This window comes from Sinohyriopsis cumingii, chromosome 8, assembly GCF_028554795.1.
Source record: "Sinohyriopsis cumingii isolate HCF-2022 chromosome 8, ASM2855479v2, whole genome shotgun sequence".
NCBI lineage: Eukaryota > Metazoa > Mollusca > Bivalvia > Unionida > Unionidae > Sinohyriopsis > Sinohyriopsis cumingii.
Window position 1 is genome coordinate 90,679,345 of NC_142968.1, and position 26,675 is coordinate 90,706,019.

Sequence of the window (26,675 nt, forward strand, 5' to 3'; positions counted from 1 at the left end):
GTGTCAAGCTAATGTGACTGGGTGGGACGTGATGATATATGTCTGCGGCAGATGCCCCAGTGTTAGACATCGGTATAAACTGCCACATTTCAGACATCGTAGCAATATGACTAACAATTGTTAAAGCTACGTCGAAATCCAAATTAAGCATTTTGTATGACTGTTTGCAATCGTTTTAAGTAACACTTACCCATGGGTCCCGTTGGTCCTATTGGTCCTGAAACAAATTACATAATATTTTACACCTTGTGTGGCAGTCAAAGGAAAACACCGCACCAGTTATAACTAAACATTAAAACTGAACTATTATAAAGCGTTGTCACCTACGTGTTCTCCTTTCGAATCTTGAAAACTAGTATATTACACAACCATCAGAGGTCAGTGTTGTCCCTTTAGGAATTATTGAAATACAAATGCATGGAAAAGGGACCGTAGGAAAACATGATGATATAATATTCATTAAACACCCGTAATTTAATGCATGTTCAAACTCGAATCTTGAATGTAAATATTGCATTATATTTCCTAATTTATCATAATTAAACTCGCCTTAAACAACATTACTTGTCAGGTAAATTTAAGCGAGAATCTTTAAATTTCTATCATCTAGTTTGCAAAGTTGTCAAATATCGAATGCAACATATTGACTTTGATCCTTCCTGTACCTAGTTTGAGGTATTGATTAAATACTGACCAGTGGCGTAACTTAAAATCTCCCCTATTGTCCTGCAAAATTCAGAAAGGGGAGTAGAATGAGATAACGCTTAGAATTTTTGGCTCTTTCTTGAATCCCTCCTTCAGCATTACAGGGGCCGCGCCTTTAGTTATGCCCCTGATACTGACTTTAATGACAAATATGCAGCTTTCTTGGACAATTAGTAAAGCTACACTTTGCACTTTGCATAGGTTTTGCGTACTTATATTTTTGCGTAGTTATGTTTTTGCGCAGTTATGTTTTTGTCAGTTGTCAGTTAAGCCGGAATATACAAGAATGCTTCTTATACTTTAAAGAAATTCAAAGATATTTTTAAACGGCATTCACTTGCAGGTTTCAAAAACGCTTACAATTCAGGCACCGCTTCATCGTCCATAAACTTTTGAATTGCATGACTGCGAATCAATAACGTTAATTTAGTCTGCCCTCAGAATAGACAAGTATCAGTTACAAGTCTGCCCCAGTAATACATAAGGTATTATAGACGATGGTTCCAAGTCTTCCCCAATAAAACGTGAAGTATAATTGGTGTCGGTTACAAGCCTGCCCTTATAATACATAAGGTTTCATACATGTTAGTTTCAAGTCTGCCCCAAAAATACACGTGGTATCATAGAGGTCAGTCTCAAGTCTGCGCCAATAATACATAAGGTATTATAAATATCAGTTTCATGTCTGTCGTAATAGTATATATTTTATTACAGATGTCAGTTCCTAGTCTTTCCCAATAATACACAAAGTATTATAGATGCCAAGTCCAAGACAAACGTCCTCATGAAATGGTAGTATACAATGAATGGATTGTGCCTCGTTCAACACAAGGACTGCACCTATCACTACTTTCAATTGTGTCAAATGTTGTCGAATATCTTAAATAATACTACTTATTGCAGAACGGCCGCGTTTATGTTTCATCTTCATTTCCAAAAAGTTTGACATAGGACTACGCGTCACAAAATAAGGCGAATATGAAAGTAATTGTTGTGGTAGGTGGGGTATGTGTAAAGTTTCGAAAATAAATGTTAAGGTTAACTAAAGTAGATTTTTCTTTTTATTTCATATATATTTTTTGGACAAAAAGTTTGGAATTACATAAGATTTTAGTGTCTAAAAGAAGAACGTTTCCGTTGTAGTTCAATTATTAGTTATTCAATTGTTAGTTATTGGGACATGGTACACACAATACACGGTCTAAACTTCATGCATAGATTTGAAATATGATACAAATTCAATGGTTTTAATAAATGTTGTTCTAAGGGGGACACTCAACAAAATTGGCTGTAAACGCTGATCAGATGTTTCTCCACATTCAAAAGTAAACTTGAGAAATGGAAGTAGAGTGATTTAAAAGACAACATATAAGGTTTGCAAAGAAAGGAGAAGTATACGGTGTGCAAGCAAATGTCCTATTTAGTGTCTAAGTCAACTTCATTATTCTTTTAATAAGGATTCCTTTTGAACAAGCAGGTACACATATGAAAGAAACACTAATTGGACTTACTATTTAGTTATAGACAAGCAGAATAAGAGTGCCTAAAACTCTAAATGAACATCTATTTAACTTGCTCGGTAATGTTTGATATGGCATAGGGATACGTCGAGACCGTTAGGTCGAGACAGTCTCCTATATCATGTCAAGTGATTTTTGTATTTATTACATACCATCTCATTTACGCTTTCCAAATTTTTTCCCTACGCAGAATGAATGGAATTCAGAGCAGATCGGAATTTAGAAAATTTCAATTTTGAACAACCAAACATATCAACAGGTCAGTTGGACGTCAGTGGAAAACATGGCTAATTTCCAGCCTGGGGGTGTGCGATATCCCCATCCAAGTATTGAATATATTAGAAATTGCTAAATTAATCATGTACGATTAAATGGGTATGCAATAATAAGTCATCTGGAATGAGCATTTTATAATTCCAAATTCTTATAATAAATTATTAAATGCATGTTATCAAACTCTACCAAGCATCATTATAGTTCACAAGTAAATATGACGGTATGCAATTGTTAAACAATTACCAGAACGTCACTGATTTATCATAATCGGAATGTAACTTATTTCTCACCATCAACTTAATGTAACTAATTTATCACCATCAACTTGATGTAACTAATGTATCACCATCCACTTAACGTAACTAATTTATCGCAATCATGAGAATGTCACCAATTTATCACAATCATCGACAAGTGATTAATTTATCATAATGATCAGAATGTCAATACTTTATCACAGTCATCGGATTGTGACTAATTTATCATACTCATCAGAATGTTACTAATTTATCGCAATCATCAGAATGTCAATAATTTATCACAATTGTCACCATCGGAAGGTGACCAGTTTATCGCAATCATCGCATTGTGACTACTTTATTGCAATCTTTGGATTGTGACTAATTTATTAGAGTCATTTGAATGTGACTTATTAATCACAATCAGCAGTATTTTAATAAAAGTCCACAATCATTGGATTGTGACTAATTTTTCATCGGCATGTGACTAATGTATCACAATCATCAGAATTTGACTTATTGATTACAATTATCAGAATGTCTCTAATGCATAACAGTCGGATTGTGACTAGTTTATCGTTATCGGAATGTGACTAATGTCTCATAATCATCGAATTGTGATTAATTTATCATCATCAAAATGTGACCAATTTATCACAAAAATCGGAATGTGACTGCAGTCATCAAATTCTGAATAATATAACACAATCACCGGAATGTGACTGCAATCATCAAATTCTGAATAATATAACACAATCACCGGAATGTGACTGCAATCATCAAATTCTGAATAATATATCACAATCACCGGAATGTGACTGCAATCATCAAATTCTGAATAATATATTACAATCATCGGAATGTGGCTGCAATCATCAAGTTCTGAATAATATATCACAATCACCGAAATGTGACTGCAATCATCAAGTTCTGAATAATATATCACAATCACCGGAATGTGACTGCAATCATCAAGTTCTGAATAATATATCACAATCACCGGAATGTGACTGCAATCATCAAGTTCTGAATAATATATTACAATCACCGGAATGTGACTGCAATCATCAAATTCTGAATAATATATCACAATCACCGGAATGTGACTAACTTATCATATACTTAAGAACATTTTTAAAACATGAAATCAATATATCATGTCAGAACAAATCGTATTATCTACAAATTGTTTCATTGTTATCTCTTTCTATGTAACACATCTAACTTTTTTCTGTGGCACTTGAATCTACTTATATTCAAGCGTGAATATACAGTGCATTGCAACAGTCGCTGTCTTGAAACGTGCAATATATAAAAACACACCCCCCAACACCCATAAATGATAGCCTGAAAAGCAGAAATACCTTGTAATACGTTTTTGACTTGTCCTGGGCGGCTGGAAGAGTTAAGTGAATAAAATCAGCAGTATACCGTACATGAAAAAAGGTAATGGCGATGATAATCATTTGTTTAAATTGATTTATTTCCCTTTCATTACGAACAAATCTATTTCCTTTTTTGAGTCAGAGAAAATTAATTGTAATATCAAGGGTTAAAATATTAAGACATTGGCAGAAATCCAAGACATTTTACAAAATACCATGAACAGAAAAAGAAAGGAAATAAAATACAGTAAAAACATAATCATATAGCTGTTAATTCAAATGGATACTTGTTTTTAGAATATATGAGCGCAATGTTCGCTCCGCGAAAGAAAGAGCTTTTTATATAACCGCTTGCAAAAACAGATAATGTTTGTGAAAAAAATTATATCAGCTGTTAACTGGCAGTTAATCACTAGAAAGAAAATTAGATTTCTTGTGCGTCAGAAGATATAGCACTAGGTTTGTTTTGTCTAACACATTGATTTGTCTCTGTATTCGTTCAAGATTCGTTCTATAAAATATTACTATATTTACTTCGAGAAACGTGATCATGACCCAAAACCTGAATGTTACATATATCCTAATGGCAATTTACATCTTCCGAAGACAGCAGACTGCATAAAAGTGCCATTATACATGTATTAACTAAGATCTGGTTATAAGTCTTGGTTAATGTTTCCATATGAAATTGCGAATCTACAATTTTTCACATCATCTTAGGATGTAAAAGAAATTAGACAAGATAAATCGACCTATCGACAACTTATATACTCTCCCAGGAGAACGTGGACCAATATTATCCTTTGCTAATCATTCTGAGATGACATCGAACACGCAATTCTTACGCTATAACTGTGCCATTTTGTACCTAAGTTGGCCAAATTTTAGGAAGGTTTAAGTGGTGCTGTTGAATCAGGTGTGCAACTTGTTTTCAAGAAAATCTTTTGCTTGATAAAAAAATGGCACATAAATGAGCAGGAATGGTAGAATCGATAGGTCAATTTACAGCAATTACTAATAAGCGTTACAAGGCAGTTAGTTTGTGATTAGGATGTTGGCTGGTGTTATCCTAATGTTTGACGGTCAAGAATTACTTGAGGTGTACTTTATGATTGTATTGTAGATCTTGTAAAGAATGCAAATTTGCTTTAGGTATAAATTTCCTGAATTAATAAAGGGCCTTAATCATAAAATGTTTGGTCGTTGGTTTGAGACGAAAACATCAGAGCTGTCTCAACGTTTTGTTTGATCTTATTTAGACAAGTCTTAGAAATGTCAAAATCCAACTCATTTATAATTTGTCACCAGCGATCATCCTTAAGCGTGGCTTTAAAAATGAAGTTAATTCTGTTTCATTCTGATCATATTTGTTATTGAATGTACTAGTTAATTGTGTAAAGAAGCATTTCTCGTTAGGTCGAAAAATAATTGTTTTCTTTCCCGGATATATTAAGACACTTTGACAAAAATCTTGGTTAAATTTGATCGTTCATTCCATAAAATGTACACAGATACTTTATGATCAAACTGTATACATACTGTTGCAAGCAATGTGTCTCACTAGCGAGGGAATCAAACAATACCGGCTTGAGTCTGGCTTGCGGTTGATTGCTTCCCATATTTCCATAGGTCTCAAGATAACAGTTGTTGGAAACAGTATGGTTTTTAAAGGCGCAAATATTACAATATGTTTTATTAAATCACCCAATGACCATACATCACTAGACTCTCATTTCACACATTCATATTTTTTTCTGGCTTTATATCTGTATAATTTGTCAGTGAGTCTTTTGAAGCCGATGACTGGTACTTCACGCCATGCGACACAAGACCTAATACAACGTATATTTCCTGTCGCTAATTACTGAACACTTACACATTAAAATATATCGAGTATTCCTAATGTTAAAGAACTTAGGAAGGGTCCAATTTTACAAAACTAATCCAAGTTAACATAGCGTCACCAAATGTGGCGATATGCTACAGTTAGAAAAATTAACATATATGACATTTGTTTTCTGTGTTAAAGTGTCCTCCAAGCATTCATATTTAACTTAACCTAGCAATGCGTACATCTCAATGACTGGCTGAGAAAAAGAGAGGTTTTCAAGAAAAGGTGAAAAGAAGTAATTTTTTTCTCTTTTTTTTCTCGTAACACACTTGGGTCTTAAGAGGTTATGTATGACTTTACAGTTTTAAGAGGGTTTAACACTAAGATCGAGATCGATCGATTGATGCATCGAAAGAATATCGCATCAGATGCACACAATGTTGATATAATGGCATTTTACCGGCAACTGCACCGCGTATTCCGCTGCACTTGATAATATGAAAGAACTAGCAAATTCGATGCTCGTAATACTGTTCTGGAAATATATCGTTTTAATACAACGAAAACAAAAGTCTGAAATGTAGTAAGACAATATTTAATGTTCGTTATAATGTTGCCGCATCATTGTTGTAAATATCATATAAAGTTAATAAATATATGAACACTGACAAGTATTTACTGATGTGATGTACAGTTTAAGGGCAAGTTACCTAATATTAAAATGATGACCCTATATTGTTCTGGAATGGTTAAGGTCGTATTTACATCTGAATGTATAACTACAAAGGAATATGAATAATTTCCAGTGTTTTCTTGACCCTAATGTGTAGAGTACGAGTCACACTGTGTAAGCATTCACAGATGCCTGGCCCATTTCTCTCCAGTTTCCTGCAGGCATGAAAAGGATGAAATAAGTTTGAGTTTAAACAAACTTTAATTTATACATTTGTATTTGGAGATTACAAGATCCACAATACAGAAGGTACAAAATTAGAATGATTACTGTAAATATATGTTAATATATGGCGGACTATATTAATTTTTTGCATCTAAAAATTAAATTATTGAATAGCCAAAGTAATGCGTTCTTTCGTTACAAACTAGCACTTAAGCCAAAATATATAAAAACAGGAGGGTGAACAACAAGGATGTAGGTGAAAGGCGAGGATAAAGGAAGAAATAAGTTTAAAAGAGACAAGCATTGTGTGGAGTGTTGAGAAAAAAAAACTAAAGAAAAGGAGGAAAATAAATAAATAAATAAATTAAAGTGAATAGTACACCCTTCTAGAGCGAGTCGTTGCGGAGGCGATGGCGAATCGCTTCGACAAGCAGGAGAAACCGCTGAATGCAGCTGTTTATAACTTGTGGAAGTGCATGCGTGTTAGCCATTTGTGCATATGAGTAAATCGTTTAGATTTTTAAATATATTTATAAGGTGCATCGAAGCTACGATATAACCTCATGACGGCAACATGGATGCTTGTACGAGTTTTTAAGTAATTGTCTTAAACATATATATGATTTGTTGACTAGTACCTTTGTCATCACATATCCACACCATTTCGCTCCATAAGGACGAGTAACAAAGTAAGGAACAAAAGTAAACAGATGTTACAAACAAAAGATGCAAAACGAAAATAACAGAAGGTTGTTCATAAGAATGTATGTCATCCTTAAGTTACGAATGATGTGTTCTTGCATGTTTATATTAATGTAAATGATAAATGTACCTGCTAGCGTTGTAGTAGAGATGACGATACTAGCATGCAAAATGTTCTGCTCAGAACTGTATCGAAAACTTCCGTATAATTCTTAAAATGATATAATTATGGATTCTCTGTTTCGAAATAAATACGGTTTATCATAACAAGCTGTCAATTGTTAATGATCAAGCTCACAAAGAAAGCAAGAGTCCATGCTGTACGAACCGAATAGGAGACTTATTCCTCAACACAAAAGTACAATTCACAAGTATAACATGAAAATTAAGTGGAATGAAATTTTTAAAAAGACCTAATTGAAATACTATCCAGAAATAAAATCCATGATGTAGCTCAAGATAATACATTAGTTTAAGACGTAAAATGGGGCGTAATGATTTTATGAAATGGAGTTAAAATCCTTGTTCTCACCATTGTCCATGGTTTTCCCAATGTTTCCTAAAATATTAAACGTTTGGAAACTCATTCTTATGGTAAAAAACAACGTCTTTACCAGAAAGCCAGTGTTTTACAGACCAAATCAATGCTATAATATTGTTATTATTTAATTAAGCATATTTGATATTATGTTGTTATTATATTTAATTAAGCATATTAGATATTACATTGTTATTATTTAATTAAGCATATTTGATATTATATTATTATTATTTAATTAAGCATATTTGCGCTCCAACGGTTTTTTGCTACGTATTTTTATTTTTAAACAAATAAATAATTTGAAACAAGAAATACTTTTCCAAACAAGGTTTTTGAACAGACACAGAGCAAAATGTTTTGGTGGCAATACAATTATTGGCCATATTTTCACTATTTAAAAATACATGGAATAATTAATTAAAGTTTTAAGGGTACTATATATTTTCCTCATTAATACTTTTCAATGCGTATTAGAAATATTGTGAAAAGACATTACTTATAGTAAACCCTTCTGTTGCGACCAATTCTTAAGAAAGTCATCTTTTCAATAGAAACCATATTTTTGAAATCCCATTTACTACACAAAAGTCCAAATTAGTCCTTGACAGTCAAAACATCTCCCCATAATTATTTTAAAAATCATGGGTATAACACGTGAATGTGCTGATGAAATTTAGTAATGCATATAACATTTGTGATAAAGCGCACTGAGTAAACATCAAAAATAATAAATCGCTTAGGTTATTCAGTTCCTAATGGTTTATAATAAGGTATGCAAGGGACGAAATATAACTTTCTTATTACATCTGCATGGGTTTTGAGGGCTAATATATGAACTAGTTTTTAAAGTAAATACAACATTTTTTGATTCTCTTAGCACCAATCCAAGAAAATATTATCTGTAAATAAATAGAAAAAAATTCTTCTAGACGGACCTAATAAATTAACATTTATAGAATGTGTCGTGGGTAGTTTGGCAAGGGAAATTCTAATAGGTAAGGTCTCTTGCCAGAGAGATATCGTAAGAAATATTATTAACTTATGCATAGGCTGGAAATTGTATACAATTTATGATTGTTATCGTTTTTTATACCTACTTAATTTCCTTCAATATTATCAAGGTAGACATCACTCTTTTACATATATACCTGGTGTACCTTCATTTCCAGATTTGCCGGGACGTCCTAGAATCATTAAACGGGATTCAAATAATTGTCATTGTTTAAATTGTGAGAAAACTTTATGAGAAATATGTTGTGTCCTTATGAATAAAATAGTCCAATTAACACAATAGTGATCGCTGTTCATATTTAATAATTTGTACGATTCGTTAACTAACAGTATCATATAATAGAGATAAAGAACTGCTTACTGGGTTCATCCGGTGCTTATGTGCAAAGACAGACATTAAGATAATTTGTATACATAGTAAAATTTGTTTACAAATATGCTTAGAGTCCTAGAAAAAGGATGAAAACAAAGTTTTAAAACTACTTGCTTTTTGTAATAGTTCGACGTCGTGTGTCGGTAGGACGCATACCTGTTAAACCACGCAATCCTTGGAGTCCTACAATGCCAACGAAAACAATAATCATCTAGTATACCTTCCAGGAGTAGAGACTGAGTGAATGTTGATTTTTACAAAGTGTCAACTAATGTAACCGAAAGTTACTAAGTTCGAATGGACAAAACCAACCTTAAAATTTTCGAACTATGTTGTTACGTCATTAAAATTAGAATTGAATTCTAGAACTCTGATGTCCTGTCATTAAAGTTAGAATGTTTGAATTGAATTCAAGAACTACTCTGATGTAGTATCAATAAAGTTGAAACTGAATTCTAGAACTCTTTTATCGAGACGGTAAAGTTAGAAATCAATAAAGAGAGAGATATTGTGTACGTGAAGTAGTTCATATACTTCTTAATAAATATTTACTCTGTGATCAAAAAGAAAATATTAAACGGGTTGAATAAACGAGTTATGTGAATAAAAATTAGAGAATTCCGTCTGTTGAGGAATATTTAACATGTCTAGATTGGAATGAAAAATATTTAGTATGCATCAATTAAAATGAAATATACTTTTATGCGTCGATTAAAATGGGGTATATTTTTTATGTGCCGATTAAAATGAGGAATATTGTTATGTGTCGACTAAAATGAGGAATTTTTTAATATATCGATTAAAATAAGGAATATTTATTATGTGTTGATTAAAATGAGGAATATTTATTATGTGTAGAATAAAATGAGGAATATTTATTATTTGTAGAATAAAATAAGGAATATTTATTGTGTTGATTAAAATAAGAAATATTTATTGTGTTGATTAAAATAATGAATATTTATTTTGTTGCTATTAAAAAATGGAATATCTAATATGTATAATTTAAAAATGGAATATCTATTATGTGTCGATTAAAATGAGGATTATCTAATTTATGTAGATCAAAATAAGGAACGTTTATTTTGTGTAGATTAAAATAAGGAATATTTATTATGTGTAGATTAAAAGAAGGAACTTTTTTATCTGTCGATTAAAAAAAGGAATATTTATTATGCGTCGATTAAAATGAGAAATATCTGTTATGTGTAGATTGAAATAATGAATATCTATTATTTATTAATTAAAGTGAGGAATATTTGTCACGTGTAGATTAAAATGTAGACTTATAGGCTTTCACAAGGGGATACGATAGCGAATTAGAACTATAGGAAACTTTGGCGTCATATGCCATTAAGACATGGTGAAGAATATCAACGAATATTAGTGTTACTAGTATGTGACAAATGTTCAAGCCACATAGTTTTCTAAATGTCAGAAACTAATCACCTAGTCTAGGCTAAAGAAATAAAACACAAAAATGTTGGAAGAAAGCAGACCTGGGGAACCCATTCCTCCTTTTTCACCCGGTAATCCTAAACAAAGGAAAAGAAGATTTCTAGAAAGTTCTCAGACAAACTTTCAAGTAGAAATACAAACCTTTGATTAAAAATTAGGCTGATTTTCAAATAATTATCTTCTAATAGCAAAGATAATATTTTAAAGGAATTGTATACCAAGCATTATAAGACGTATTCATTATTGAATTAAGTTGTCGATGAAAACAATTACATTGGAATTAAAAGTCAGAAATAAGAAAATTCAGCTTCTCATGATTTGACTTAATACTCTGGAATGTTTGGCTCTAGATTTAAGGTTAATTTACACTTTGTACGGACAAAATATTTATTAATGTAAGTACAACTGAGAGAATATGAATTTCTCTCTTGCCCTATACCGTCTGTCTGTCTATATATATAAAAACGTGTACCTGGATGACCGTCTTTTCCTGGTTCTCCGGGAAGTCCTAGAGAACCAAACATTGCAAAATTGTTTGATTGAGAAAAAATATCAGGAATCCTGCTTAAATGTTACTATTGAATGCATATTTATTACGAAGGAAAAACGTCAAGAACCCAGCTTAAGTTTTACTAAAGAATAACGATTTACATTCCTATTGAGATAGCACACATTTGCATTAAATCTCCATCGAGATAGTACCCATTTTTATTGTATCTCTAGTGAGATAGAACACCTTTGTATTGTATCCATTTTGAGATAGTACACATTTGTGTTGCATCCTTACTTAGACAATACACATTTCCATTGTATCCCTAATAGATAGAACACATTTATATAATTTTTTTATGCTGAGATTGTATATCTACTCAGATCGTACACATTATATTCTATCTCTGTTGAGATAGTACACATTAATATTGTATTCATATTGAGATAGTATACATTTTATTGTATCTATGCTGAGATTGTATTCCTACTGTGATAGTACACATTTGTATTGTATCTCTACCGAGATAGTACACATTTATATCATATCTCTGTTGAGACCGTACACACTAGTATTGTATCCTTACTGAGATATTACACATTTGTATGGGATTCCTTTGGAGAAGGTGCACATTTGTAATGAGAAGTTGAAAGTAATGTTCTTGATTTCATTAGATGTAGAAAAATGAAGGAAATATATGAGAAATGTTTTCAATATGGTGATACCCAAAAATTCGCCTTCATTTTATTTATATCCTTCAATAAGAAGTTTTATCCCTTACAAAGTCTTGCTACAGACGAGTTGTAAATGATGATTTAACTGGCATGATTTGAAAAACTGTCATGCATATCAATGCAAAGTGCTAAAGGGAAAAATTGTATTTTATGTGCATGCGTGATACCTGGTTCACCATCTTTACCGGGAGGCCCAGGGCGTCCTAAAACATTTAAAGAACAAGATAACATTTCATATTTTAACAAGTAAAATGTTAAAAACCATTTGCAATGTACTAATCTACCGTCGATCAAAGCCATTTACTGAGATTATTAGTAATGGATTAAGAGACTGACAAAGATAATCAAATATATTCAGATAAATGACATTGATTAACACTGTAGAGTTTAGGAATTAGGGAATCTAGGTACGGATTTTTTTTTCCATCTAAGCACTAATGTCATATAATTATATCCCTTTCATATGAGTGGCATCTAATTATATCCCTCTCATGCGTAGTATCATAACCCTGCCCGACATGGGATTTATTTATTGTGGGAAAAATGGTAGGATTTATTCACAGAACGCTAACAACGTGACCCCAAGAATGACATATCCGTGGTGCCGTGTAGCTATCGAATACCTAAAGTTTTCTGTTTGGATATTAATCTTAAACCTAATTACTTACATTACTATCCGGAAATCTAATGTATTTTAATTTTTAATTTATCACTCACCCACCATGCTTAAACATGGTTTCGCTTGGGACTGGTATTTTACTGCACAGCATAACAAGCGGCTTATTTAGTGCTGAGGCAATTGAACTAATGTGACTTGGTTCGAACACGCATACGTTCGGTCGCGAGTGTCGAAACTAACCACTGAGCAGCCGCAGCCCCGAAGTTAAAAATTACAAACTTTATGCTTAAGTCTAAGTTGTTTTTATACATCTTCGGTATTTACGTTTGATATATTTGGCAAGCTGACAGGTATTTATGCTTAATAAATTTGGTAATCTGATGGGTATTTGTGTTGAAATGGATTTGGCAATCTGATGGGTATTTGTGTTGGATGGATTTGGTAATCTGATGGGTGTAAGTATCGGATGGATTTGGTAATATGATGGTTAGTTGTGTTTAATATATTTGGTAATCTAATGGGTGTTTGTGTGTGATGGATTTAGTAATCTGATGGGTATAAGTGTTGGATGGATTTGATAATCTGAGTGGTATTTGTGTTTAATAGATTTGGTAATCTGATGGGTATAAGTGTTGGATAGATTTGGTAATCTGATGGGTATAAGTGTTGGATGGATTTGATAATCTGAGTGGTATTTGTGTTTAATAGAGTTGGTAGTCTGATGGGTATAAGTGTTGGATTGATTTGGTAATCTGATAGGTATAAGTGTTGGATGGATTTGGTAATCTGATGGGTATTTGTGTTTGATAGATTTGGTAATCTTATGGGTATTTGTGTTGGAAAGATTTGGAAATCTTATGGGCATTTGTGTGGGATGAATTTAGTAATCTGATTGGTATAAGTATCGGATGGATTTGGTAATCTGATGGTTAGTTGTGTTTAATGTATTTGGTAATCTGATGGGTATTTGTGTTTGAAAGATTTAGTAATCTGATGGGCATAAGTGTTGGATAGATTTGGTATTCTGATGGGTATTTGTGTTTGATAGATTTGGTAATCTGATGGGTATTTGTGTTGGATGGATTTAGTAATCTGATGGGTATTTGTGTTTGATAGATTTGGTAATCTGATGGTTATAAGTGTTGGATGGATTTTGGTAATCTGATGGTTAGTTGTGTTTAATATATTTGGTAATCTGATGGGTATAAGTGTTGGATAGATTTGGTAATCTGATGGGTATTTGTGTTTGATAGATTTGGTAATCTTATGGGTATTTGTGTTGGATGAATTTAGTAATCTGATGGGTATTTGTGTTTGATAGATTTGGTAATCTGATGGCTATAAGTGTTGGATGGATTTGGTAATCTGATGGTTAGTTGTGTTAAATATATTTGATAATCTGATGGGTATAGGTATTGGATGGATTTGATAATCTGAGTGGTATTTGTGTTTGACAGATTTGGTAATCTAATGGGTATTTGTGTTGGATGGATTTGGAAATCTGATGGGTATAAGTGTTTGATGGATTTGGTAATCTGATGTGTATTTGTGTTGGATGGATTTGGAAATCTGATGGGTATTTGTGTTTGATAGATTTGGTAATCTTATGGGTATTTGTGTTGGATGAATTTAGTAATCTGATGGGCATTTGTGTTTGATAGATTTGGTAATCTGATGGGTATAAGTATTAGATGGATTTAATAATCTGAGTGGTATTTGTGTTTGATAGATTTGGTAATCTTATGGGTATTTGTGTTGGATGAATTTAGTAATCTGATGGGCATTTGTGTTTGATAGATTTGGTAATCCGATGGTTGTAAGTGTTGGATGGATTTGGTAATCTGATGGTTAGTTGTGTTTAATATATTTGGTAATCTGATGGGTATAAGTATTAGATGGATTTAATAATCTGAGTGGTATTTGTGTTTGATAAATTTGGTAATCTGATGGGTATTTGTGTTGAAATGGATTTGGTAATCTGATGGGCATTTGTGTTGGATGGATTTGGAAATCTGATGGGTATAAGTGTTTGATGGATTTGGCAATCTGATGGGTATTTGTGTTGGATGGATTTGGAAATCTGATGGGTATTTGTGTTGGATGGATTTGGAAATCTGATGGGTATTTGTGTTGGATGGATTTGGAAATCTGATGGGTATTTGTGTTGGATGGATTTGGAAACCTGATGGGTATTTGTGTTGGATGGATTTGGAAATCTGATGGGGACAAGTGTTGGATGGATTTAAAAATCTGATGGGTATAAGTGTTTGATGGATTTGATTATCTGATTACTAATAAAATATTCGATTTGCAGAAAGTTTCTTTAACAAAGTGTTGAACTTATCGAAGTACTGTGTTTTTTGTCACTTATCGTTCACAATGCAGTCTATGAACTGCCTCCTAATAAGTACAGACCAATTCTTATATGTTTCCAAAATATGCTAAAACAGTTATCCTGAAATTACTTTTCTGACATTTCATCACCTTTTTAATAAATCGCATTACCTTCCAAACAGGGCAAGTCATGTCTAGCTAAAAGGAGAAAACATTTAAGCAAACACGTTTCGCTAACAGTTAGAGTCCATCATATTAATCTTAACTGTGCCTGTATAATGAGAGCACGTCCTGTATAATGATAACAGTGCCTGTATAATGATAACAAGTTTAAACCTTTACAAATGAGTAACATATCTAGAATCTTTGATTGTTTAACGGTGAAAAAAAATTCTAAGAAATAAGATATAACTTTTTGTGTTTAGTTACATCAACCTTTTTTTATTCCGTTGACAAATACGAATATTCTTATTACAAAAACCAGGGTGGTCATGGACCACACCATGAGTTAATATGTCAAGTAAGTATTCTCGCTGTTTGCGTAATGCGTCTCCTGAATCTATTCAGTGAACTTAACTGGTCACTTTTTAAATATATATATAAACACGAGACGATAAAAACAGTGATATGCTGGATTCTCATATGAGTAAATTTCCTGCGCATATTATAATAATTTCTTATTTTCTAGCTTTCTTAAATAACACAGAATATCAAAATGTAGAACTTGTATCACTAATTCATTGAAATAACTCAAAATGCCACCAAGAAGTTAGTGTTTCAGGCACGGGTGCACAACCTTTTTCGGCCTAAGGTCAGACTGCATTTTCTAAGACCACTCGAGGGCCACAAACACTAATTTCATTAATATAATGACTGTTCACGGGCCAGATTGCTGTGTTATTTTGATTTGCCATTAGCGCCGGACAGAACACGTTTTGTGCACACCTGGGATGAGGACATGGTTAAATATTATATTACTGAATTTACATTACAAGAATGGATGTGCGATAAGATGACATACGGTTTCACACCTGATATTCCTGGATCACCTTTATTACCAGGAGGGCCAAGAGGGTCCATTGGGCCTGTACTGGATGAAGGAAAACTCAATTCGAGCACAATTCCTTAAACAAATGTCTTTATTGAGGCAATGTATGTAACGGTATAAAACAAGTAACATTACCAATTATTAAGCACGTGAGTGATATAAAAATGATACACATAAACATTTAATGAGCTATATTATTATTATTTATCAACGTTTACATTAAAAAATGCTTGGTGTTTCCTTTGTATGTTTAAGTGCGCATGATAAAATGTATACGTACTTCTATTTTACAGCGCAGATAAACAATAATGAGAGAAAATAGTGATATACATAAAGGAACATTTAGCTATGCCATTTTTAGTCTTCGTAGTTTAGAAGAATCCTGGAGGACGTTTCTATGCCTAAGCGCATATAATAAACGTGTGGATACTAGTTTCAATGTATATATAAAAAACATACAATTACTATACAGGGAATATTTCAGTTTTGATTAAAATAATATATACATTTACTGCCCAGTATTCGTTTTTTACTTATAAATACAGCATACACTTACTTCTTGAAGAAGGATTGCATTTTGATTTATATATGCTACATATACATACTGTGTGCTTTGTTGATTTGCATGCTGCACACGCTTAATGTTTTAGGAGGTGAAATGTTTATTGAATTACTTATATACTACAGATATTCTCTGTTCAGAAATATTTGTAAGTTTTGATTTACATACTGCATACATTTACCGCTCAGGGAAGTGTTCGGTTTGATTTATATACTGCATGCATTTACCGCTCAGGGAAGTGTTCGGTTTGATTTATATACTGCATACGTTTACCGCTCAGGGAAGTGTTCGGTTTGATTTATATACTGCATACATTTACCGCTCAGGGAAGTGTTCGGTTTGATTTATATACTGCATGCATTTATCGCTCAGGAAAGTGTTCGGTTTGATTTATATACTGCATGCATTTATCGCTCAGGGAAGTGTTCGGTTTGATTTATATACTGCATACATTTATCGCTCAGGGAAGTGTTCGGTTTGATTTATATACTGCATACATTTACCGCTCAGGGAAGTGTTCGGTTTGATTTATATACTGCATGCATTTACCGCTCAGGGAAGTGTTCGGTTTGATTTACATACTGCATACATTTACCGCTCAGGGAAGTGTTCGGTTTGATTTATATACTGCATACATTTACCGCTCAGGGAAGTGTTCGGTTTGATTTATATACTGCATACATTTACCGCTCAGGGAAGTGTTCGGTTTGATTTATATACTGCATACATTTACCGCTCAGGGAAGTGTTCGGTTTGATTTATATACTGCATACATTTATCGCTCAGGGAAGTGTTCGGTTTGATTTATATACTGCATACATTTATCGCTCAGGGAAGTGTTCGGTTTGATTTATATACTGCATACATTTACCGCTCAGGGAAGTGTTCGGTTTGATTTATATACTGCATACATTTATCGCTCAGGGAAGTGTTCGGTTTGATTTATATACTGCATACATTTATCGCTCAGGGAAGTGTTCGGTTTGATTTATATACTGCATACATTTATCGCTCAGGGAAGTGTTCGGTTTGATTTATATACTGCATACATTTTATACTGCATACATTTATCGCTCAGGGAAGTGTTCGGTTTGATTTATATACTGCATACATTTATCGCTCAGGGAAGTGATCGGTTTGATTTATATACTGCATACATTTACCGCTCAGGGAAGTGTTCGGTTTGATTTATATACTGCATGCATTTACCGCTCAGGGAAGTGTTCGGTTTGATTTATATACTGCATACATTTACCGCTCAGGGAAGTGTTCGGTTTGATTTATATACTGCATACATTTATCGCTCAGGGAAGTGTTCGGTTTGATTTATATACTGCATACATTTATCGCTCAGGGAAGTGTTCGGTTTGATTTATATACTGCATACATTTATCGCTCAGGGAAGTGTTCGGTTTGATTTATATACTGCATACATTTTATACTGCATACATTTATCGCTCAGGGAAGTGTTCGGTTTGATTTATATACTGCATACATTTACCGCTCAGGGAAGTGTTCGGTTTGATTTATATACTGCATACATTTATCGCTCAGGGAAGTGTTCGGTTTGATTTATATACTGCATACATTTATCGCTCAGGGAAGTGTTCGGTTTGATTTATATACTGCATACATTTACCGCTCAGGGAAGTGTTCGGTTTGATTTATATACTGCATACATTTACCGCTCAGGGAAGTGTTCGGTTTGATTTACATACTGCATGCATTTATCGCTCAGGGAAGTGTTCGGTTTGATTTATATACTGCATACATTTATCGCTCAGGGAAGTGTTCGGTTTGATTTATATGCTACACACGCTCACGCGTCTAGGAAATGTTAACTTTGGCTTATATCCTACGCACATTTTCTGTGATACATTTAATTCAATACTCCTAAACTGTAACGCTTAGAGAAGCGTTGAGCTCTGATTGCACAAGACGTATTTATAGCGGCAGGAAATGCTGCCTGAACTATGTATGATTTAAAAGTATATATATATTAACAATGTAAACTTTATGCTTTGATTTGTTTTCTCTAGTATTATGCTAAAGTAATAACAACCAACAGATGAAAAATAATGGATGGGAGAAAATTTATAAATTTAATTATTTTATTCTTTACTCCTGATGTTCGCAAGCGTTTGCAAAATGGCACGAAAAAATTATGAAAGTATCAGTACGATTTGAAATATCTGTTCATATTTGTTTACGGAATCGCAAATCCTTGTATATCTAATAGCAACTACAATAAAACACGGGCATTGTACGAGTAAACTGACACAGAAGTAACAGATTAGCTTACATATTTCACCCTTAGATCCTGGTGAGCCCATTAGCCCAGCTTTCCCGAATCATTACGTAAAAATCAAAAGAGATCTCCTCGTAAATGGCAATAACACTTGTAATAGGAGACTTAAATATGTACTAATATCTATCAAGGATTCAATGGATTTGTTCAGGTAAAACAGTTTCTAATGCTTAAATAGATTACTATAATTCAAATAAATAATATCAGTAGTATTTGAATTTCGTTGTCACGTTACTCTTGCTATCATCCTGTGCTTATGTTCTCGATCTGCTCGTTTACTTTCTATCATCACCAAAACGTTTAAACTCAATAACAAAGACTCTCACTCTTTCTATCTCTATGTATCTGTCTCTCTGTCTCTCTCTCTCTGTCACACACACACACACACACACACACGTGTCAAGCAAAACCATATATTAGTAATAGAACATTGTGTCCAATGATTTCCTATTGAGCGAAGGGTCAGGATCTGATTACGGACTACTTTATATAAAAATATTCCAACTCGAATACATTTTGCTCTGATGTTATCTCTCTAAAATTTACCTGGTATGCCATCTTTTCCTGAATCTCCAGGCCTTCCTATAACAGAATAAATCACTTTTGTCAGACCGATGATGAAGTTTCTCTTGGTTGATATGATTGTGTTAGAATCGAATAATATGATTGTGTGTTATTTAGAATCGAATTATATGATTGTGTGTAATTTAGAATCGAATAATATTTTATACCTGATAATTTGTAATCGATCAAATTCTGTTGCTCTGTTCTTCACTGTCACTAGTAGTGAGACTGAGAAACGTCACGCAATAAATTGTTATACTACCTATTGTGTTATTGTTTACATTCCAAAAGTTTAAATAGATTCAATTTCTTGCACTTTAGTTAAGCATATTTATAGTGTATTTTTCAGCCCAGTATATTCTATTGTGCCGCTGGAATTGACGAGCATGTTCCTGTTAATGTCATTTCCCCAGGTAGTGCAAAAACAATACTTATGTCTTTACTCAAACATTATTACAGCACTGAGTAAAATGAAATTGATCTATAACAGTGTTCAACATTACCAGCCAATCCAGGTAACCCAGGACGACCTATAGTTAACAAAAACAACAATGAAATCGATCACACCTTTAAAATTATGCAACAGGTCAATTCTGCGACGGAGATCTTGTTTCAGTCCCTATGCATTTATTTATAAGAAGCGGCCATACTATCTTAGTCTATTACTTGATATAAACGAGCTGAGTGAACTTAACCACATGAAATATGTACAATTTTGTTTTTATTCTCGTTTGACAAACATGAGATAATAATATGATAAAGAAATATCCGTTGAATAGGTTTCTTAATTTTACCAGTTTCGATGTACTTACAGGGTTGCATTATCTTAAGGCTTTATTTGGAATAGTTTGACCAGTGGTATTACTAATCGTCGTACGAATATAAACACGAAACACGTTACCTGATTATTTACTAATTTTAAACACTGAACAACTATAAAAAGACTGCCTTTTACAAGAGACAATTGAAACCATGAAGCTGTGTGAACATTTGCCGAATGATTTAGAGAAACATGCAAAATATCAGTAATGAGATATAGAAAAAATTAAAACCTGCAATTCCCGGGTCCCCTTTATGGCCAGGAGATCCAACAGGGCCCACAGGTCCTACAGGGTGAAAAATATCCTCTCTAAGTTAATAGTGAAGATTAATTTGCACAGGAAAGTGATGATCTTTATATTTACTATCAACGATACAGACATCAGTAGGTATTGGAAGAATTTGAAAATGTTAGACAGTGCTCTTACACTATATAATCCATCATCTGCTTGTACATGGAGATAATGATTTCAGTGTGTCACAACATATTATATATAAATATATATATATATATATATATATATATATATATATATATATATATATATATATATATATATATATATATATATATTAGGTTACATAACGTAAACACCAAAATTTTTAATGTATCTGTTTGTGGGAATAATTGCATCAATTACTGTGTGATACAGATAAATCCCTGAAAACAATTGTGAGTTTGAAAGTCTTTGAAATATTGATAACCTAATGTTACACCTTGCAACAAAATTTTTACTAGATCTTATGATACGTTCATTAGTTTGTCTGGGACAATATTTGAACGCTCTCAACACATCTTAGTTGCGTAATTTTTTCTCATCCAGAACCTTCAGTATCTTATGAAACTAGCCTTTTGATAAATTATTAGATATGTTGTTATGCAAATTTTATTTTATATTTTGAATATACATTACAGTTTTCAATTTTACTTATCCGGAGAAATGAAAAATATTGTTTTTCACCTGACTCACCCGTTTCACCTTTTAGCCCTGGTGGACCGATTGGTCCGACTGGTCCTAAATATAAACTGAAGGCTTGATTCAGTCACAGTTGTACATGCATAAGATCTAATTGAATGCCTATTACGAGGCGTTTCAATGATCATATAAACTAAAACTGATGATATTTGGTCCAAAAGAATTAATCACAAAAATGCGTAATATCTAGAAAGAACAACAATGGGAAAGTTATAAAAGTACAAAAGTATCGATTGGCAGCAAATTATGGATACATTTTGTATTCTCTTTTTTCAATGAATGTTAATATTTTCACGTATACTACTATCTGGGCATAATTTAACTTGTAAGTATTTATTGAAAAGAAATTTGTATTATTTCTGCTTATATGATTTCTGTGCGGTCTATTCAATTTGTTGTCTATTAAAAAGAAATACCAATATTTTGTTGCTGCTTTTGATATAATCTTGAACATTAGTATGCTTTAGTTGAAGATATTTCAAACGCTCGCTGTACCTGGTACACCGCCTTTTCGAGGCTGACATTGGAGGCCTCAAACGGCAACCGTATTTTGTAATGAGAAACAGAGTTGAATTGAATAACATCGTTAATGGGAGTTTGGATGATTGAGTCACATTATACGCTAAAAGGAGCTTTGATTATGTCACAATATGTATAATATCTTTCGAAGGTTCAGTCGAATGTTTATGTAAGTAGTTATTCCCAGAGAAACACTTTTAAATTCTTAAATAGAAATATGTAATTCATGTAATATATATTTGCCAAAAAATCTATAACATTCGTAGTAATTGACTTTTATTGTTTACATCAGTTTGGTTTTGATATTGCGCTTATCTCGATCTGCTCATTTTCATTCTAACAGCACAAATATGTATGAACCTGACCACACAGAATTTCCTCTCTCGTCTTTCTAATTCGCTCTTTCTGCACACAAACAGACATACGCACACACACGATTAAGGTATGAAAGCATATATTAATAATAGAACATTATTTATGGCGATTTCGACCTCGAATACATTTTGCTGTCATGTTATCTCTCTAAAGTTTACCTGGTGCGCCATCTTTTCCTGGATCTCCAGGCATTCCTATAATAACAGAGCAAATCACTTTTGTCAGACCGATGACGTGTTTTCTCTCGGTTGATATATATTTGTGTTACATAGAACCGAACACTATCTTATATGTAATAATTTGTTACCGATCAAATTCTGTTGCTCTGTTCTTCACTGTCAGTAGTAGTGAGATTGAGAAATGTGACTTGATAAATTGTTATACTACCCATTTTGTTGATGTTGGTAAACGTATTTTGTCAGGAGAATGAGAGTATTGAATTGAATAACATCGTTAGTGGGAGTTTGGATGATTGTGTCACAATATCTACTAATATGAGTTTGGATTGTGTCACAAGATCTATAGCATCTATCGAAGGTTTGGTGAAATTGTTTTGTACATACTGTTTCCCGGACAAATACTCTATCATTCTTAGATAGAAATATGTAATTCATGTATTATATATTTTCCAAAATATCTATAACATTCGTAGTAACTGATTTTTGTTGTTCACATCAGTTCGGTTATAATATTGCGCTTATCTCGATCTACACATTTTCTTTCTAACAACACCCACATGTTTGAACCTAACCACACAGAAATACCTCTCTCGTTTCTATCTTTCTCTCTTTTTGCACACAAACAAACAGACGCACACGCGCTTTCAAGGCATGAAAGCATATATTATTCATAGAATATTATTTTTGACAATGGGATCTGATTATGGACTAATTTGTATCAGAATATTCTATCTCGAATACATTTTGCTGTTATGTTATCTCTCTAAAGTTTACCTGGTGTGCCATCTTTTCCTGGATCTCCAGGCCTTCCTATAATAACAGAGCAAATCACTTTTGTCAGACCGATGGTGTGTTTCCTCTTGGTTGATATACTTTTGTGTTGTTTAGAACCAAATAATATTTTATACGTAATAATTTGTTACCGACCAAATTCGGTTGCTCTGTTCTTCACTGGCAGTAGTAGTTAGACTGAGAAATGTCACTTCATAAATTGTTATACTACCCATTTTGTTGATGTTTAATTCAAAATTTTTAAATAGATTCACTTTTCTGCACTAAAGTCAGGTATATTTATAGTGTATAATTCAGCCCAAGATATTCTGTTTTACCGCTGGAATTGACGAGAATGTTCCTGTAAATGTCAATTCGCCAGATATTACAAAAACTATAGTCATCTCTGTATTCAAACATTATTACAACACCGTGTAAATAAAAATGAATTTAAAACAATGTTCGACTTTTACCAGCCAATCCAGGCAACCCAGGACGACCTAAAATTAACAAATACAACAATCAAATCCTTTGATCACACCTTTAAAATTATATAATAGCTCTATATTGAGATGCATTTGTTTCAGTCTCTATGCATTTATTTACCAGAAGTGGTCAGAATGTCTTGCGGCATTCTTTGAAATCTCCGAGCTGAGTTTATTTAAAGACCTTACATCGTGATTAATTAATGAAATATCTACATTGGGTAAGTTTGGTTTTAATCTAGCAACCGTTGACAAGCATGAGATATTAATGCATTAAAGAAAGGGCATTTCATTAGGTTTCTTAATTTTACCAGGTTCGATGTACTACTCGGTTACTTTTCTACCCTTTAATTTAAAATATTTAGCGAGCAGTATTAGTAATCGTCGAACGAATCGTAACAACCTACTAGTTACCTGATCCATTACTATTTTTAAACTACTGAACAACTTTATAAAAAAAATGGATTTTACAAGAAACAAATAAAAAAAAGAAGCTGTGAGAACATATGATAAATGATGTACAGAAACATGGAAAATATCAGCAATGAGATGTAGAAAATTAAAACCTGTAATTCCTGGGTCCCCTTTATTGCCAGGAGATCCGACAGGGCCCACAGGTCCTACAGTGTGAAAAAAATCCTCTCTAGGTTAAGAGCAAAGATTTTCACAGGATGGTTATGATCTTCTTTATATTTCACTATCATAGCCGTGTTTGAAACATTTATAAATATGTTGATATATTACCCTTCTAATAAAATAATTTCTTACATTTAAATATTTAACACCAAATTACAGATTCTTTGTTTGTTAATTTAACAGTACATATATCGCAGAATTAAAAGAGTAGATGCTGATGATACCATAGGAAGAAATCAGTATATTCGTAACTGAAAAGGTCTCGTAATGGACATAAGATGTAAAATATACGCAAGTAGTCTCACCAAATTCACCCTTGGGTCCGGGCGCCCCCAAGAGACCAGGAGACCCTGGTCAAGAAATATTGTTTTTTTCGTTAAGTAAATATATATTTAATTTTAGCTCAATGAATATTTCTGACTTGTCACAAACTTTACTTATTGGTCTACAAAGTTATAAAGTAAAACATGCATTAAAACTGCGGCATAATTTTGCAAATATGTCTGAGAGATTTGTGTGTAGCTTTTCTTAAACAAGCATATAAGTAGTTTTGATACATTTCACAAACCATTATTAAACTAAACATTTTAAGTTGAATCAAAAGATGTTGTTTCTTTTATATTTTGAATATACATTACAGTTTGCAATTTTACTTATCCGGAGAATTGAAAAACATTCTTTCTAACCTGACTCACCCATTTCACCTTTTAGCCCTGGTGGACCGATTGGTCCGACTGGTCCTAAATATAAATTGATGGCTTGACTCAGTGACAGTTGTGCATACATAAATACATAATATCTAATTGAATGCCTATTACGAGGTGTTTCAATGAACATATCAACTAAAACTGATGATATTAGGTTCTAAAGAATTAATCACAAAAGTACATAATATAAAAAAGAACATCAATGGCAAAGTTTCAAAAGTTCTAAATAATTCATCTGCTGTACAATATAGCTACATTTTTTTCTAACCAGCGTTAATCTACTCACATATACTACAAGTTAAACATAACAAATCTTTTAATGAGTTACTGGAAAGAACTTTGTATCATTTCTGCTTATTTGATTTCTTTGCGGTCTATTCAATTTCTTTATTTTATTAAAAAATAATAACAGTTTTCTGTTGCGTTTAATATAATGTTGAAGATTAGAAATACTTTTGTGAAGATATTTCAAAAGCTCGCTGTACCTAGTACACCGTCTTTTCCTGGCTGACCATGGAGGCCTAAAATTGCAAACGTAGTGTGTCAAGTAAAAGAGAGTATTGAATTGAATAACATTGCTAATAGGAGTTTGGATGATTGTGTCACAATATCTGCTAATATGAGTTTGGATTGTGTCATAATATCAATAATATCTATCGAAGGTTCAGTGGAATTGTTTTGTCCATAGTTTGTTCCGGACAAACACTTTTTAATTCTTAAGTAGAAATATTAATAGTTTTATTATTTATTTGTGGGATCTGATTATGGACTACTTTGTATCAGAATATTCTACCTCGAATACCTTTTGCTGTCATGTTATCTATCTAAAGTTTACCTGGTGTGCCATCTTTTCCTGGTTCTCCAGGCCTTCCTATAATAACAGAGCAAATCGCTTTTGTCAGACCGTTTGTGTGTATTCTCTTGGTTGATATAAATTTGTGTTATTTAGAACCGAATAATACCTTAGACGTAATAATTTGTTACCGATGAAATTCTGTTGCTCTTTTTCCACTGTCAGTAGAAGTGAGACAGAAAAATGTTACGATATAAATTGTTATACTACCCATTATTTTATTTACTTTCCAACATTTGAGATAGATTCGGTTTTATGCACTTCAGTCAGGTATACTTATAGTGAATTTTTCAGCCCAACATATGCTATTTTGCCGTTATAATTGACGAGCATTTTTCTGTAAATGTCAATTCGCCAGATATCGAAAAACACTAGTTATATCTGTATTCAAACATTCTTACAACACTGAGTAAATATAAATGAACTTATAACAGTATTCGACATTACCGGCCAATCCAGGCAACCCAGGGCGACCTAAAATTAACAAATACAACAATCAAATCTATTGATCATAACTTTAAAATTATATGAGAACTCAGTCTTGCGATGGAGATTATTTAGTCTCTATCCATATTTTTACCAGAAAGGGTCATACTCTCTTACAGTATTCCTTGAAATCTACGAGCTGAGTTATATTAATGGCCTTAATTAATGAAATATCTACAATGGGTAAGTTTGGTTTTAATCTAGCAACCTTTGACAAACATCAAAAATTAATACGTTAAAGAAATGTCATTTCATTATGTTTCTAAATTT

General features: G+C 32.7%; 2 protein-coding genes across 57 annotated transcripts in view; both read right to left on the bottom strand.

Moving 5' to 3' along the window:
* The window catches only part of LOC149794129 (uncharacterized), a 53,463-nt gene extending 47,062 nt beyond the window's left edge, over window positions 1–6,401 (bottom strand). For 5 of the 7 annotated variants that reach the window (XM_089968182.1, XM_089968181.1, XM_089968176.1 and 2 more), the window contains exons 1-2: window positions 4,105–6,401; window positions 191–217 (exon numbers count right to left, since the gene is read on the bottom strand). In XM_089968182.1, the coding sequence (XP_089824308.1) occupies window positions 191–194 (4 nt within the window). In that variant the 5' untranslated portion in view covers window positions 195–217; window positions 4,105–6,401. Of the gene's footprint in view, window positions 1–190; window positions 219–4,104 lie in introns of those variants that run through there. The other 2 variants (XM_089968179.1, XM_089968180.1) reach the window with 2 other exon arrangements.
* A 134-nt stretch (window positions 6,402–6,535) lies between these two features.
* Window positions 6,536–26,675, bottom strand: part of LOC149794130 (uncharacterized) — a 158,288-nt gene continuing 138,148 nt past the window's right edge. For 34 of the 50 annotated variants that reach the window (XM_089968123.1, XM_089968133.1, XM_089968129.1 and 31 more), the window contains 20 exons: window positions 26,367–26,393; window positions 25,902–25,937; window positions 25,552–25,587; window positions 25,046–25,099; window positions 24,665–24,709; window positions 24,290–24,343; window positions 23,712–23,738; window positions 23,242–23,277; window positions 22,447–22,482; window positions 21,380–21,433; window positions 20,651–20,704; window positions 20,102–20,128; window positions 19,581–19,616; window positions 12,331–12,366; window positions 11,412–11,447; window positions 10,981–11,016; window positions 9,596–9,664; window positions 9,246–9,281; window positions 8,089–8,115; window positions 6,536–6,844 (listed from right to left, as the gene is read on the bottom strand). In XM_089968123.1, coding sequence (XP_089824249.1) covers window positions 6,795–6,844; window positions 8,089–8,115; window positions 9,246–9,281; window positions 9,596–9,664; window positions 10,981–11,016; window positions 11,412–11,447; window positions 12,331–12,366; window positions 19,581–19,616; window positions 20,102–20,128; window positions 20,651–20,704; window positions 21,380–21,433; window positions 22,447–22,482; window positions 23,242–23,277; window positions 23,712–23,738; window positions 24,290–24,343; window positions 24,665–24,709; window positions 25,046–25,099; window positions 25,552–25,587; window positions 25,902–25,937; window positions 26,367–26,393 — 812 coding nt within the window. In that variant the 3' untranslated portion in view covers window positions 6,536–6,794. The remainder of the gene's footprint in view (window positions 6,845–8,088; window positions 8,116–9,245; window positions 9,282–9,595; window positions 9,665–10,980; window positions 11,017–11,411; window positions 11,448–12,330; window positions 12,367–19,580; window positions 19,617–20,101; window positions 20,129–20,650; window positions 20,705–21,379; window positions 21,434–22,446; window positions 22,483–23,241; window positions 23,278–23,711; window positions 23,739–24,289; window positions 24,344–24,664; window positions 24,710–25,045; window positions 25,100–25,551; window positions 25,588–25,901; window positions 25,938–26,366; window positions 26,394–26,675) is intronic. The other 16 variants (XM_089968130.1, XM_089968135.1, XM_089968122.1 and 13 more) reach the window with 16 other exon arrangements.